This window comes from Pan paniscus, chromosome 5 (genome assembly GCF_029289425.2).
Source record: "Pan paniscus chromosome 5, NHGRI_mPanPan1-v2.0_pri, whole genome shotgun sequence".
Lineage (NCBI taxonomy): Eukaryota > Metazoa > Chordata > Mammalia > Primates > Hominidae > Pan > Pan paniscus.
In genome coordinates this window covers 136,406,702-136,424,523 of record NC_073254.2, presented here as the reverse complement: position 1 = coordinate 136,424,523, position 17,822 = coordinate 136,406,702, and the positions used below count along the sequence as shown (strand labels likewise).

General features: G+C 38.0%; 1 protein-coding gene across 3 annotated transcripts in view; it reads right to left on the bottom strand.

Annotated features, from left to right (window-relative positions):
• Positions 1-17,822, bottom strand: part of DSE (dermatan sulfate epimerase) — a 157,762-nt gene that overhangs the window by 21,440 nt on the left and 118,500 nt on the right. For 2 of the 3 annotated variants that reach the window (XM_055114074.2, XM_034962735.3), the window contains exon 2: positions 16,535-17,003. In XM_055114074.2, coding sequence (XP_054970049.1) covers positions 16,535-16,950 — 416 coding nt within the window. In that variant the 5' untranslated portion in view covers positions 16,951-17,003. Of the gene's footprint in view, positions 1-3,375; positions 12,679-16,534; positions 17,004-17,822 lie in introns of those variants that run through there. The other variant, XM_055114075.2, reaches the window with a different exon arrangement.

Here is a 17,822-nt window from a genome sequence, read left to right as displayed (position 1 = left end):
AAAAGCAAAGAACCTTTCTTGGCTGTAGTCGGAGAGAGATGTGACCATGGAGGAAGAATCAAAGAGATGCAAGGTTGCTAGCTTTGAAGGTGGAGGCAGGGAGCCACAAGCAAAGGAATATATGTGAACTCCAAAAGCTAGAAAAAGGCAAAGAAAAGTATTCTGCCCTAGAGCTTCCAGAATAAAATGTAGCCCTGCTAACACCTTGATTTTAGCCCTGTGTTACACTTCTACAAAACTGTAAGATCACTCTGTGCTGTTTTAGGCCACTGAGTATGTGGTAATTTGTTACAGCATTTGTATGCATTTTTAGGCAGTCAAGGACTACCAGAGATTTGTGGAAATCCCATAATAGGACAAAAGAGACCCAAATGAACAAAGTCATTAATGCAGCTTGGGAGAAATTGAACCATGCAGGCAGAAAGAAATTTCAAGACAAAAGAAGCTCTTGAAATGGAAAACAAAATAGCAGGAAGGTAAGTGCAATAAAAGGGCTGGGGGGAAAAGTTGAAGAAACCTTGAAAATGCAAAAAAAGTAAGAAAATAAAATAGAAAACAGCAGAGGAAAAAAAAAAAGAGGACTGGCCCAAGAGGTTAAACATGTGAAAAAGAAGAGAGGAAAAAAAAAAGAAAGAAAAAAGAAAAAAGGGGAACGAAAAGGAGATCCAAATATATCAAGGAAAATTGCTAGAACTAAAGGGATAAGTTTCCATATTGAAAGAATCCATGAAGTGCACAGTACACAGACTCATCTCAAAACAAGATACATCATCCCGTAATTTCAAAACACTAGTAACATAAAAAAGATCCTAAATGCTTCAGAGTGGAATATCAGGTTTCATTCAAAGCATCAGGAAGAGTGGGGTCAGACATCTCAACAGCAACACTAGACACTAGTATACAATAAAACAATGACTCCAAAACTCAGAGAGACAATTTCCAGACTATAATTTCATATCCAGCCAAGCTACCCTTTAAACTTGAGGGAAGAAAAAACATATACAGACATCCAAGGTCTCAAAATTTACCTCTCATAAATGCTTTCTCTGGAAGCCAGTGGAAAATATCTCCACCTAAATTAGGATGTATATCAAAAAGAAGACATGGCACAAGGAATCCAATTCAAGAGAAAAAGGAACAAAGATGGTTGTACAGCAGACCTGGCTGCAAGCAATCCACATCCTAGCATGTCAAAAAGATGCAGCATTACTTCTTCAAAAAGATGAATTATTTTTAAAAAATGTCTTATTAAGAATGTCTTGTTTGAATAGATAGAAAACTTACACAACTGAGTGAGAGTCTGGCTGGTCACTAGAGATAACCATATAAAAAACTTACCAAATAAAACAAAAAGCTATTATGAATCCAAGAGAAAACAAAGAGTTGTACACACATTGAAAGGTCATTACAGTATACAATATAGTTCAGTTGTCAATAACTTTTGCCTTGTTAAAATATGCAAACAGGCTGGGCGTGGTGGCTCACACCTGTAATCCCAGCACTTTGGGAGGCCGAGGCAGGCGGATCACCTGAGGTCGGGAGGTCGACACCAGCCTGACCAACATGCAGAAACCCCATCTCTACTAAAAATACAACATTAGCTGGGCGTGGTGGCACATGCCTGTAATCCCAGCTACTAGGGAGGCTGAGGCAGAAGAATCGCTTGAACCCAGGAGGTGGAGGTTGCGGTGAGCTGAGATCGGGCCATTGCACTCCATCCTGGGCAACAAGAGCGAAACTCCGCCTAAAAAAAAAAATGAGCAAACACTTGATATTCCTCTCATTAAAATTATGGCATATTTATAAAATAAAACAGATCTATATTGTAATGAAATAACTTATCTGTGTCAGAGTGAGAGACAGATGATGCATTTGCAAGCCAAGAACACCAAAGATTGCCTACAACCACCAGAAGCTAGGAGAGCAGCTTAGGATGGTCTCTCCTTCAGAGAGCCTCCAGAAGGAATGAAGCCTATTGATATCTTGATTTCAGACTTCTAGCTTCCAGAACTGAGAGAGAATAAATTTCTGTTGGTTTAAGCCACCTAGTCTATGGTATTTTGTTACAGCAGCCCTAGCAACAAATACACCGACACTAAAAAACCTGATCGGCCATTGCTGCCACCTCGTACACTCCCCATCATCTTCCTGTCGCTGCCTGAACACTCAGTTACTCCCATTTACTTGAAAGAGCACTTGCCTAATATTCTGAGAACACGGCAGGCAAAAGGGCAAAGAATTACTTGAGGAATGAAGTTTCAAAATAATGAGGGACACTTTTTCACAATGGCAAAAACCGTAGTCAAATCGCCAATTTTTGCTGCCCTCATGGTGGGAAAACATCAAATCCAAAGTGAGGTAGGCCTGGAGGAGCTAGCATACGTGAAATGATATTTTGCTGTCTCTTAGAGTAAGGTTAATATATTTACCCACTATGTCTGCTTTTAATGTTTTATGAATAATTTTCTTTGATAATTTTCTTTTTAAAGGTTTTGCTGAAATTATGCAGAGCATCATAAAATCCAGAGGCCTTTTTAAAACAGTGAATGAACTGTGGCTGATTTTACTCTGGGTGCAGTAGGAAATAATGCTCTGCACAGTTTATTCCATTCAGCCCCGGAAACCTGACATATAATCATTAATCACAGGCCTGTACTGTTTCTTAATGAAATAAAGATGCTTCCCAATACATTTTGAGAATACGCATTCTAAACACTAGAATTATAGAATAAAGAGGGCATCTTAAAGAGTGGAATGGTCTCCACAGTGGAGATGTCCAAGGAAGGATATTGGGTAGGGGTTCTCTGGAAAAAATTTTGTATTTATCAGAATGCTAGGCAGGGCTTTCAAACTATAAATATACTGTGAAATGAATATAATGGGTTGCAATCAGCATATTTTTAACGGAATGAAATCGAAAATGAGGACAAGGCATAATTTAAATGCAGGGGCTATCTTATGAAACACTTATTTATATATTTATATATGTAAAGTTGAAGTTATGTGTGCATCAGCTTGTGCGTCCACTGCACTACTATTTACAACAGCAAAAACACAGAATCAACCTAGGTGCCCATCAATGGTGGATAAAGAAAATGTGGTACATATACATTATGGAATACTAGGCAGGCATAGAAAAGAATGAAATCACATCCGTCGCAGCAACATGGAGCTAGAGGCCATTATCCTAAGCAAAGTAATGCAGACACAGAAAACCAAATACCACAATACCGCATGTTCTCACTAGTAAGTGGGAGCTAAACATTGGGTACACATGGACATACAGGAACAAAAGACAGTGGGGACTACTAGATGGGGGAGGGAGGGAGGGAAACAAGGGTTGAGAAACTTCCTATTGAGTATTACGCTTACTACCTGGGTGTCAGGATAAATTGAATCCCAAATTGCAGCATCACACAATATACATACTATGAAACTGCACATGTACCCCCTAAATCTAAAAGTTGAAATAAAAATAAACAGTGTAATAAAATTAGAAACAAAAATAAAATTAAAAACTAGAAACAAATAAAAAAAGTTATGTCCGTACTGGGTTGTTTGTTACTGTAGGTCACAGTGAAAAAGTTTCAAAGCCACTGTCTTAGAGGGTAAATGTGATCCAAAATAAGCCACCCATCAGAGGCATGCTGCTGGCATGGAGGGCTGCTTCAGTGGGAGGAGCTGTGTTGAAATCCAGGCTGCCCAGGCACTTCCCAGCAGAGGGTCTAGAGCCAGGACTAAGACAAAATTCTCACTGTGAGATCATCAGGAGGAACCCAGGAGACCAGAGAAGTTCAGAATGTTCAAAGTAGAGGGCAGATGGTGTTGTATGAAGGGGGCAGGCATGAAGACACTAAATGGGCTCAGTCAATTCAGGAAGGAAAGCATAATTTGTCATGGTGTGGAAAAAAAAAAAAACAAGAAAAACATCCCTTGACCTCCAAAACAATTTTGTTTGGCTTTGAAGCCACTTACATTCAAGAGAAATAATGAAATAATGCCTGTGACAACACCCTGAACCCATAATATTTATTTTTTGTCCTGGGAATACAGTTTCAAAGAATATGTCTTTAAAAAGTAATTTGGCAGTACAGTGGATAAAAGTTAATTTAGAACTTTTCTTTGTGAATCATAAAAAATGTTGTGGGGTATAGTTATCTCCTATGTTGCCAAAAAAACAGAATAAATAAATTAAAATTATGAGCCAAACTTGTGAGCTAACTTCAATATGCCCCAGGCATTAAACACATTCCCCAGTTTTAGATCTAGAGTTACTGCTATGCTGAAAACAAAAGTTGACCCCAAATGCTGAATGTAATCATATTGTCCCAACTTCTCTGACCAAGTTACAGGTTATAGTAGAAAAGCAGAAGGCAAAAGATTCAAACTGGTTTCAGTAATACTTTAAAATATTTCTCATATCAACAGGCTCTTGGAAGAAGGTAAAATAGTAAACTTCATGTGGTTTCTAGAAATTATGATTTAGAATGGGAAGATGCTGAAGTTAATATAAAATGTTAGCAATACATACAGATTTTATTTATTCTTATCTCTTCATTTCCCAATTTTTTTCTTGTAATAGTGAACTCACTGTAAATGAATCACAGATATGAACTAAAAATTGCTCACTAAGTTGTTACAAGCCCTAATAGCTATCTACACTTCATCAGGAACCTTTTTTCTTTTTCAACTTGAGAAGCAGCAGCACGACTCACTCAAGCTGATGCCCTCCTCCCAGAGCGCAGCCTGCACAATGTTTCTTTGGCTTCAGCTCCAGAAAGTGATTTGAGGACACCCACGTGGCTGCAGTGCTGTATCAGCACCTCGACTTCTCATTCTTCCAGCTATTCTTCATTTATTTATTGTAGCAGGATAATTTGAACTAAATACGATCTCCTTTGGACTTTCTGCATTTTTCTATCATCAACAGAAAGGATATATATTGTACCTGAAAGCATATTTCATATTGGATATATTTTTTTATGACTGAGACACACACACACACAACACACACACACATACACACACCCATTCTTAAGTTACAGTGTAGCACTGGCAAACAGGAAGAGCTAAAAATAAAGCTTGAGAGATATAAATTGGATATCTCCTCTTGGGCCCACAGGCACTTCAATTCTGTATATCCAAATCCAAACCTTTATTATTTATAGCATTCCTCAATAGCTCCAAGTGTTAGAAGCCCATTGAGAGATCCCACCATCCCATAAAGAAAATTCTTTGTCTCCTTTGGCCCTCAAATACAATTGTCAAGTCTTATGAATGCTAATTATTTATTCCTGGAACTTATCAATTATTTCCTATTCTAGGTTTTCATTTAGATAAACACCAAAGGCCTACTTGACTTCCTGGTTTGACATCGGCAATCTACTCCCACAACGAGATTCTTCTTCTTTTTTTTTTTTTTTTTTTTTTTTGAGACAGAGTCTCGCTCTGTCGCCCAGGCTGGAGTGCAGTGGAGCGATCTCGGCTCACTGCAAGCTCTGCCTCCTGGGTTCACGCCATTCTCCTGCCTCAGCCTCCCCAGTAGCTGGGACTACAGGCGTGTGTCACCACACCCAGCTAATTTTTTTGTATTTTTAGTAGAGACAGGGTTTCACCGTGTTAGCCATGATGGTCTCGATCTCCTGACCTTGTGATCCGCCTGCCTCTGCCTACCAAAGTGCTGAGATTACAGGCGTGAGCCACCACGCTCGGCCTGTAGATTTTTTTTAAAGCCTTAAAAGACATTTAAAAAATGAGCAAGATTAAATGATAATGCCTAGAGATGCACATTTGGATGAACTATAAGGGAACACAAGGACATGACGACTGTAGGCATTGGGGCATCAGGGTAGTCTTTGTGGGAAGGGAGGGAACTGGGACTGGGATGTGGCCCATGAAGGGGCTTCAGGGAGTGACTGGCAAAGTTCTATTTCTTGACCTGTGTTGTACTTACCAGGGTGTTTGCGTCAAAATACTTTATCAGCTACACATTTATTCATATAATATTCTACTTTTATTTTTCAATGAAAAGGTTAACGTACATACATAAATCTGATCATGTCACTGCCCTGTTACACCTTTCAGTGGGTTCACAGTACTTGTAAAAAAAAGTCCAAGCTCCTTTATATAGTAGACAAGGCCTGGCAGCATCTGGCTCTCTACCCAAAGCCTCAACACTTGCTAGTTTCCTCCCTACACTAAATTTTCAGTTCCTCAAAAGCACTCTGCTTTCTTTTATCTCCAGGCCTTTGTACAGCAGCTACTTGTGCTTGAACAGTCAAGCACGGCTCCTTTTTCCCCTTCACGTGGCTGGTTCCTATCTGTCCTTCAGGCCTCAGCAGGAAAGCCTTCCCTGACACTCCAATGTTGGGCAAAGTATTCCTAGATCTTCCCATTACACACTGTAGTTTCCCAGTCACAGCACTTATCCCACTACTAGTATTAATATGCTAATAGTATTAGTATTTATATCTTCCATAGACCAACAACTCCAGGCAAAAGAGATACATAACATGTCTTGAAATTTTTGTATCTCCAATGCCTAATAAAATACCTAGAACAGAGCAAGTATACAATAAACTTATATTGGCCGGGCGTGTTGGCTCACGCCTGTAATCCCAGCACTTTGGGAAGCCAAGGTGGGCGGATCATGAGGTCAGGAGATCGAGACCATCCTGGCTAACATGGTGAAACCCCGTCTCTACTAAAAAAATACAAAAAATTAGCCAGGCGTGATGGTGGGCACCTGTAGTCCCAGCCTACTCGGGAGGCTGAGGCAGGAGAATGGCATGAACCCAGGAGGCGGAGCTTGCAGTGAGCCAAGATCGCACCACTGCACTCCAGCCTGGGCGACAGAGCGAGACTCTGTCTCCAAAAAACAAAAAAACAAAAAAACAAAAAAACAAAAAAACAAAAAAACAAATACAATAAACTTATATAAAGTGAATATGTGCATACATTTATCGATAAATGAAAACTGCCTTTGGCATCAATTTATAAGAACACAAAATATAAGCGAAGTAATAAAGATAACAATAATAGTTAACACATTATGCTATGTACTGTTTCATTAACTAATCCTCCATAGTATGAAGTATATATCATATATATCCCCAAATTACAAATGAGGAAACTGAGCCACAGAGAAGTCAAGTAACATTCTCAAGGTCACACAGCTCATAAATGTAATTGGAACACTGGCAGACTGGCTCCACAGTCCTTGCTCTTAATTCCAACAAACTATCGCCTCCCCTTGCTTAACAGCACCGCCATTCATTTCAATGACTGAAGCAGGTGGCTTTAAAGTGAATAAAAACAAAACTCTGTTGTAGTTACCTGATAAGGAGCACACATGGACATTACATGCATGTAAGAAGATGAACACCAAAATTCAAGGGATCAGGGAGGAGAGAAGGCCAGGTGCAGGAGGAATACTTCAAAGACCAGGTAATCTGAGATTCTCTGCTGAGCTATGCACCAAGATGTCAAATCCTGACATTCTTCCTACTGGCCTCCAAGTAGGTCAAAGGTACAGTGTCTCTGTGATTATAGGCTGACAGACAAACGGCTGATGACAGGCACGTCTTCAGAGTGAAAGTGAGACCAGATAAGTAGGAGCAGCCACAGTACGCAGGGCACCAAATCAGTTTCAAAGTTGTATACAGATCCAGGACTTCTGCTCTCAGTAAGCTTAGACTCTCAATAAAAATAAGACAGATTATTCATTCATTCATCCATCCATTCATTCAATATAATTAATTAGTGTCTTTGTGGCAGGTATACCATATGTGGCTCTTAGAACCCCGAAAAATGCTGGGGCTACCCTCAATAAGCTTATGTGCCAGTAGAGGAGACAAATAAACCAAGAATTGCAGTGCAGGCAAAACAACCTATAACAGTTTTGCATGGGTTCCTTGGAACATATGAATCACACTGGAGGGTGGGTATAGAAGATGGAATCTGGAAATTTTCTAGAAAGAAGTTTCTTTGGAGCCGAATCTAGAAGATGTACACTCCTGGTCAGAAAACCAGGCAACCCAGTTATGACTGCAAACCAATGAATTAAATAAAAAGTAACTATAGGAATTGGGTTGGATGAGGGGCTAGAGAACATGTAATGGTGGAAGAAGTTAAGGTGGATCATACAGTCTGGATAGGGTTGGAGAGAAAGGTGGAAGACAAGGTATAAATCAGTCTGTAGGCAGAAAGGCCAGCTCAGGGCTGATCTGCAAACTCATTACTGCCCAAACTGAAGGCAGAGTTGAAAATACCAGTGCCACATGGTCCAACTGGACCACTGGGAAGACCACACATAAATACCTATCAGTGAAAAGCTTTAAAACAATAAAAATCACAAAATTCTAGAAAAAATGTAAAAAATCTCTAAGCTCTGGATGGGTGAAAATAGATTGATCTTTTTTTATTTATCAAAGGTACTTTTTCCTGAAGAGCTCACTTACATTCAAAAATGACAGAATCACCAATAGCAAAATGCATTCGTAGAGTGGCAAGAGTGAAGAACAGAGCAAGTGGAGGGAAGAGAAAAATGACTATGGGTAAATAATGAGCATAGTAGCAGCAGTGAAGCCACAGAACAAGAAGAAGTGGAAGACAGTGAATTTGTAAGAATGAGCAGATATGGCCAAGAGGTCCTAAAAGTTACAGTAATAACTATACACCAAGATACCTGCTAAGGGTATCTATGAGCCCTTGCAATGTAATAGGGACAGAGAACTTTGAAAGTCATCTGTCCATACAGTTGGCAGTATCAACAAAGTGAGACAAATAAAGTAGATAGAAGAAATAGAGTGACACAAAAAGACATGTAAAAAAGTGAACCATCTTTTCTCTCCCACAAACCACTCTCTCCTCCCCATATTCTCCATCTCATTTGAGTATCAATATGCAACCAGTCAGCCAGGGCCATCATTTATGCCTCCCTCTCCCTTACAATTTAAGTTTTAGTACATCTAAGAATCATATAGAGGACTTGTTAAAAATGCAGGTTCTGTGGCCTACTCCAAGAAGATATGATTCAGTGAGTCTGGGCGAAACCCAGGAATCTGTCTTTTTAAGGATACCCAATATGGTGAAAGACTCACACTTTAAGAAAGAGTGTCCTATATCTGATCAATCTCTGTGTAGATTTTCAGTCTTATATGTCTCTTAAATTTATATTTTCTTCTCCCCACCCTCACTGTTTTAACTGTGGTCTTCATTTCCCTCCTACACTAATATTATAAGCTTCTAACTATTTCTTTTTTCCTGAGTCATCCCTTCCAAGCCATCCTAAACACAAAGCTTTCTAAACCACAGGCTTATGTGGGATAAGCAATGATCTGGCCCCCGACTATGGTATCTCCTCCTGTGCTGTCCAGAACTCGCATGTTGACACTGGAAAGGAAAAGGAAAGATGGATGAGAGAGACTGTGGTAAGCGTGGCTGAAATGTGTTCCCTTAATGGACATGGCAGAAGGAGACGAAGAAGTAAAAAAGCCATTCTTAAGATACCTAAGGTAAAAGGAACTACCCAGCTTTATAAAGGACTCCATGAGCATACTCATGTCATTATTACTCTCAAGTTATCATTAGCATGAACTTAATGTCAGCAAGACCCTACATCGTAAGTGGTGTTAGGCGTGAATATTTCATCCAAAAAATAAAGCCAACTTTTAAAAAGTGATTATGAAGTATCAATGAAAGAGAATACAGACATACATGCGGCACTTGCCAACTAACATTTTCCCTTACGATAATGAGGCAAGACATCCACAAAATTCAAACATCATGCTTGCCAGATTTTTATGTTAGAAAAATTTAAGACCCAGATTGTAAAGACTACATGAAACTTAATATATTCATGTTGCCTTTGTTCATATGGGGTGAGGGGCACTGATTTATACCCCAATTAAAGAGGGATGAGAACTCCTCTGGCCTTGAGCACAGTTCCCTCTGACAACTCTGAAAGCCCGCCCATGTTGCATTTAAAAAGGTATCAAATGACACTGAAAGGGCGGGAGGTAGGCGAGCAAGTGAGTCACTCATCGCAGAGATGACTTGAGGGTCATACCAACACTGAATCTTAGAGTCAATAAACATATCTTACAAAGAAAATTAACTTCGGATTTCCTTTCAATCATGTATGATTTATAACTGTCATAACATTTTTAAAGTTATTGTTAGAAAGAAGCATTATTAGAATAACTTTATCTTCACCTGCATTTGAAATAGATGGGGAAGAGTTTAAATTAGTTGAGTCCTAACAATTTAGGTGAGCAGAACATCCTATTTAGGGTGTGACTGTGCACCACACAACTGTCCAATGGCACTGTAACTGGGCTGCTCAACTAATCTGTACACCTGCCTATGCCTCTCCCTCGGGTCCTCTTCATCTGCTTCCTCCCACCACAGGGCACCTGACCTTGATTCCTGCCCAAGAATCCATTTGTAACACTGATGGCAACAACCTGCTTAATAAATGGCATTCAAGAAGTGAATTCCCAATGGCTGTGTGTTTCTGTAAATTTTAAAGAATTTGATCGTTGTAAAAAGCCTCATAAGTTATTTTACCCTTCTATAATATTTTTAAGTCTCTGCAGCAGCATAAAAGGGAATAGCTTCCCTTAGGTCACAGAATGAAAAGAACAGAGAAAAAGAGAGGCAGAAAGAGTGAGGGGGAAGGGTAAGAGAAAGGAAAAAACATGAATGAGAAAAAGCCAGGGGAATTAGAGGCTGGGTTTTCTGACAGCCCAGCATTTGTCTCCACGAGTCCACTTTAATGGATTCCAGGTGCATTCTGGGCTAAGCCGCCCAGCCTTCCTCACTGTAAGGTCATGAGAAGAAAACCTGATCTTTTTACTCACAGGGCTGTGGCTCCACATGTTTGAGGCCCAGCTACATCCTCCCGGCTTTTGATTCTCAGTCTTAACTTGCAATTTTGAGAAGTAAAAAACCCGAGAAACAGCTGCAGAGAACTGCATTTGAAGCCCAGCAGGCAATGCTGAGCAAGGCAGGCACACTCCTCATTTTCATACGTACAGCAATGAAACTGGTTCATTTCAATATGCTAGAGACCTTTTTTCTCTCTTTATATTTTATAATTATATTTTATTTTTGCAAATACACCCTCGGATGACACCATCCAGAAGTTTGCAATCACAGGCAAGAATTTAATACTCAGTCTGTTGTAAAAAACAAAACAAAACACAATTACTTCTCTGTCCAAAAGTTCAACTTTCTTTGTTTCCCTCACCAGTTCTCCTGATTTCCTGTAGCTAACTGGCTCCAATGCAAGAGTGAAGTAATTTCTTTCCTCTGTGATTTATTTTCTGTCTGATGATAAGTAAGGAAAAATACTATAAAGAGAGAACTAATGAGTCACAACAAATACTTTTCAAAAACACAACTCCAGAGTGACAACATAGCTAAAATGGAGTACTGTGTACCAAGAAACCTAGTGAGAATAAAGTTATATATTCGTACCTATTTCTGTGTAATAATAACAAACTTTTTAGTAAAACTATGTGCCAGGCACATAATGCTAAGAGCTTTATATGCATTACTTCATTCAATCCTTGGGATGACCTTGTGTGGGAGGAATAATCCATATTTTACAGATGAAGAACCAAGTTTACAGAGTGTAAGGAACCTGTCAAAGGACATGTGGCTAACACAATGGCAGAGCCAAGATGCAAGGACAGATCCAAAGACCACTGGGCCAGACCTATTCCTCAGGGTTTACAAATTAAGACAAGGAGCCACGAAAAGCCTGCTGCTTGGAAATGGATGCTGTATAATTCTATGTTATCAACCAGGGCTTGAACAATAAGTGATCTCAGTTACAATCCTATCCTAAATCTCTTTTAAATGCATTCATCTTCCCATATTATTAAGTGAAATATGGTAAACTTAACTGCACCTTTCTTAAGTGATTCAGGATCTGTAATGTTTTCCAATAATTATTTGAGTACATTTTGTTTGTTTGTTTTTAGCTCCGGAAAATCACTAAGAATTTGCTGAGGAGTGTAATGTTAAGCTCATGGCAACCCATCTACCAAGGGCTTGGCTAAGATTCATAATGTATAGGGAGGCTGCCTGGTGGACAGGCAGTCATTTCATTTTTCTACACATGCAAAATTCTACCAAAGGATTAAGCTAGATTAGGAAAAAAGTAGCCTGGGCTACCCCATATATCCATCCTTTTCACCACCCCCACTCCCTCCCTGATCAAGGTTTTAGTAAACTTTGCTTTGGAGATCCTCTATCGAGGGATACACATATGAGCAAAAGAGGCATGGTCCCGCTCTCAGGTCAGTCTGGTGTAAAGAAATAACACTGTGCAATTCATCATACGTACACTGCAAGGATGAGAAGGCTGCGAGGGTTCTTCATAAAAGCCCTATGGGAAACTTCCTTCTGATCCTTGGGCCAAGAGAGTAGTCAGTTCTACAGAGTAACTGATCCCATAGTCACTGTAAACTTCAATATTGACTAAGCCTACTTTCTTTGCTACGAAAACCAACCAACCAACCAACCAACCAACCAAACCCCTCAGTGTCCACCTGTGGCCCACTCATGGTGCGTTTTAGATGCCTTTTAGCAACTGTCACATTCCTTGTCCAGTCAATGTCTCCAGTCTTTCCCCCCTCTTTTCTTTCTCAACTACTTCTAATTTGAAGCACAATATTTTATGCTTCCTTAATCTTCTAGGGGAAAAGTTACAGTAGAACTTTATTGCTGATATTTTTTATTAAATTAAAATTATTAAATTTTATTAATTTAATAAAATTTATTAAATTAAAATTATTATTGCTGATATCTTTGCCATTGTAATTTTTAATAAAGAATATTTTGCCATTATATATTGGATTAAAATAATACCTTTTAAATTTTACTTTTAAAACGAAGTTCAGCACAAGCTTAAATTACTCTGTTACTTTTACTGTAATGAAGAATGTGTGTTCCTTAGCAAAAGGGAGAGAAACGGGGGAGAGCTTCTGAGATAGGATGCGAGCACCTCTGAAAAAGTAGATAAAGCACATAGATTAGTCTCATCATTCTGCGGTGCCCAATCGTCTGGATACTCAGAGACACACACAATAAAAATGCATGCTGTTATTTTTCAATCACCATTATAATTATAAATCTATGAGATTCCCGTTCTACTTTGTAGGCTATTAGATGGACAAAGTACAATTGAGTATTTTCCCTTTAACGTTTCTGCTTCAGAATTCTTAAGTGAATCTATAGAGGTGAACTTTAACCTCTTTATTTATTATTCAAATGAAATGAACCCCATTAATAAATTTGTATGCATGTATATCTCATAGGCACTTCTTTTTAATACCAGACAAATGACACATCATTGTTACTTTCCACTAAACCTTCTTCATTGGTGTTAACATTAGATTCTTGTATACATTTTAAAAAGGGCCCAGGGGAGCATCAATGAACGTTTTAATGGAAAAAGCCAAGGGGAAAATTTTATGAGTTAAACAGATGTTCTAGTTTTGAGAGCAATTAAGATTAGTAAAATCCTAAATGGATACTATTTCCTTGGAGCCTACATATACCAAATTATAAACCAAACAGGGTCTAATTACTAGGTAGGTAAAAGAACAGCATCAATAATTACCATTATTGTCATTATTCTCATTTACTGAGGGCTTACTATAAGACAAGAACTGTGCTAAGTACTTTACATTGATTATTGCACTTAATCTTCCTAGCAACCCTATAAGGTAGATAGGGTTGTTACTGCCACATTATACATCAGGACACTAATGCTCACGCAAATTAAGAAAATTAATCTGGAAAGTTAATTAAGAAAATTAACATAGCTGAAGAGTGAGGGAGCTGGGATTCAAAGGCAGTGTGACTCCAGAGTTGGTGCTTTTCTACCACACTAGGGTGCAGCATGATACAAATGTTTAAGTCATGAATGAAAACTAAGGAAACTCCTTATGAAATGATCCACACACTCAATTCTGAGCAGAGAAAATATCCTTAGCTTAGGCTTTAAGAACCCAATGTTTGCACCCTTTGCCATAGGTAAAAATTATAAAATTACTGGGCTATTTCTTCAACTTTGAATCCCCAGCACCCTAGCACAGTGCATGATACACAGTAGATGCTCAATAAACGTTTGTTGATCAAATGAATCAGTGAATGAACATAACTTAGTAACTGGTTTTCAAAAGAGTAAAAATGCTCTTCAAAGAAAATGGCAAATGCATTCAGCCTGATGAAGCTATTGTAGAAAGTTTTTTTTTTTTACTTTCATAATATCAATTATTGATCTCTTTTGTAAGTAACAGCTAGTTTTTTGTTTTTGTTTTTTCTGAAATCAAATATAGGTGAATTATATCCTAAGTCAATGACAACACTCATTGTGTACTTCTTGGTACATAGTGAGAATATGATTTAATGGAGCAATTGAAACAGAGGTAGTTGAACTGTAAAATCACTGAACATTGTTTTAAATTATTACAGCACATAATTGTGTTGTAATTGTGTTCAACCACAAATCTAAATGAAAGTTTAAAAGTCTAAGGGTTGGGTGTGGTAGTTTTTAAGAAGTTAAAATTTCTGTGAAGTTATTAAACAACACAACTTAATAATAGTACCTGCCAAAACAAAATGTTCGAGTAGCTCAACTTTCTAAGCCAAGTTCACTTTTGCAACTAGAAACCAGATGTAAAGGTAAATTCTCAAGATTTTACCTTGAAGGTCAAGAGAAAGAAGTCAACTGTTCAGCTCTATTAAGTCAAAAATTGGCTTTTAGTTTACTAGATAATGGCCTAGAGTTATACCTATTTCTATCAATATTGCCATGAATAAAGTACTAGACCCCTAGTAAGTTTCTATACACCTCCAGTGATCAATAAATCTGGACTTGTGGAAACTATGTAAAAATTATAATATTTCTTTCAAGTTATTTATTTCTCTTTTCATAGAAGGAGTCTCATCCTAATGGCAGCATTCATTCATTGGTATTTATATACCCAAATATTTTACATTATAATGAGAAAACTGTACTAGTCTTGTACAATTCTCATGTTACTGTATTGTGCTAAACAATCTCCATCAAAAATGGTATTTCACAGTCCATTACTTTCTTGTGAGATTAAATACACGGTTCTCTACAGGCACCATCTCTGGAACATTTACATCAATTTCTTAATTTGCCAAAATCCACTTATCTAAAACAAAAAGGACTTTAAAGTACCCTTCTAGATGACAAAGGTTTCTTTCTAAATAATGTAAATATGATTGCTATTTTAAACTAACTAATTGAACAAATCAATCAGTGAGTTACTGTAGCATTTGATAATGTAATCTGGTAATTCAAATATCAGATAAGTTTTCATACATTTTTTCTTTCTTGGTGTCAAGAATAGAATAAGATCAGTTAATGTCAGTCAAAGTCAGAAACAACTACATACATGGCTAAGCTTTGAAATAAATCAAATAAAAAATTCTTTTCAACCTACAATATTATAAACTTCAAAATGACTACATGTACTTAGCAACAGGCCTAAAATATCAGCTCTGATATGGATTTAATGCCAACTCTTGCATAATACTTTTCATTACAAAATTCCAGAAATTTATCGGAAAGCTTGCAAACCACCATCCTTCACCCCTGTGATATGTTAAGATGTAATTCATCATAGCATTAGGTGCATTCACTGATTTTTTTCTAAGCATTTAAAATGAGCTCTCTCTAGCCCTATGACAAGAGGCAGCTTATGTAATTTTTAAAAAAAATTTCATCAATCTGTAAATTCTTTTATTGCAATTGAACCATAAATGTGTATTTAAAAATTACATGAGTAAAAACATCTGTAGAATCCCTTGTTTAATCAACTCATCCCATATCTGTTTGGAAGCATATGAAGCATTAATTATAAATTAATCAAATAAATTTAAGCTAATCAAAAAGACAGGAATTTGTTCTCAAATCTTAAACTTCGAAACTAAATTATTATGTAATTAGAATTCCTCACACAATTACACAATAATGTTGGTTTTCCTACAGGTCTCAGAAATCTGCTGGTTATTGGAGGGGATGTGTTTATAAATTGCCAGTCAGTCCCATCCCATTCACATTTAGTTCCTTACAATCATAAAATGCAAGTAAGTCTTAATTACTTGAAATGTCTTGCTGCAAAATGTTTTAACCACTTGGGATCAATCAAACCTAACACCAGATGATAGTAATATATGCATGTTGAATATGGAAGAAAGAATTCTCAGCAATCACGATGATACTCTTTACTCAATTCAGCAAATTATTTTTTCTTTAGATTAGGCTGCATCTAAATATTTTCCTTCTAACTTTAAACATGGAAGTTACTACATCTCTTGAAACTAAGGGCCATTCATAAGACTGGCAACACAAATAACAAATAACACCTCCCCCCACACACATACACAAAGAGGTACATGAAGATCTGGCCACTGAGATGTCATATGGATTTGTTTCTTTCTAATGCAGGGTTACCACAGTAAGAAGAACAAGACAAAAATCTACCAACTAGGCTGCGCTGCCATCCTCTCCATGTAGTCTTTGGCCATGTCTCGGGCTTCAATGTTCTCAGGATACAGCACACAGAACATTGCCAAGGCACCCAAGTTGTTTCCAAAAATTTCATTCCAGCGGGCACTGTAGTCCTTGGGATCCCAGGGAGGGAGGTATTCCAAGGGGCTGGACAGCATCGTGTGCACAGCCTCCGTGAGGCGGGCTGCAATGTGCTCGTGCGAGCTGGCAGCCCTGCGCTGCAGCTCCGCCACTTCTGCCCTGGAGAAGTACAGCATGGGATGGCTGTCGTAGTTGGCATTGGTGAAGGGAATCATAACTTCTGGGTTCTCGTCGGTGATGTAGGCTGACACAAAGCAAAGCAAATATATGAAAAACACACTGGGAGCCCCCCGTGTGTGAGTCCTCATCGTGGCATCAGATCTCCAAATCTCCAAGGCAGCCAAACCATCTTCGAAAGATCCTACGTGAGATAAAAAGGAAAAAAAGCGTCTGTCAGCCAAGGAAACATGGCACAGGTGTGGAAACATATGAGAGGTAGAAACCATATGTGAAAATAAAGCTTCTGAATTTAGATTTTTAAAAATACAACAAAAAAATTTAATTAGGAAGAAAATTACTAAAGTTCTGATTTTATAGAGTTAAACATACTACATCAGAATTGTATTCATTATGGAAAACAGAATTTTGGACTTAGGGAAAATGTATAATATTTGTTCAAGTAAGGAAAAAATTATTCTTGGTATTCTTCTCACATAGTATCATGCAAAAAACATCACATGGTATATTTTTTTAGACATTAATACATAAACCACAATAACCAAAAGCTGGTAATGAACAATCATCTGGGAATCTGAGTAGACATTACAAAAAACCAGAAAATCCTGTATTTCTTACTACAGCCTCTTTCACTGTAACTTATCTCCTTTTCCTAACATTTCTGAACCAGGGATTAGGATCAATACATCTGTAAGCAGACAAAATATTATGAATAAGGTTAAATATCCTCTTTATGTGAGCAGAAGGTGGAAAGAGAGAAGACAAAGGCCATGTAAACATCTGCCAAGCCCGTGTATTTCCTGGGCTGACATCAGCAAGCATGTAGTGAAGACCAAACACAGTGCCACTGGGACCAGAAACTGACATGCCTTCATTCAGAGAATAAAATCCCAGAATTAAAAGGCTGAAATAACACGGGTGCATTTTCCCCTTATTATCTGAAACTACTGTCTACTTTTTCATTTGGCATATGGGATTTTGGTGTCATTCAGTAAGTGAGAAA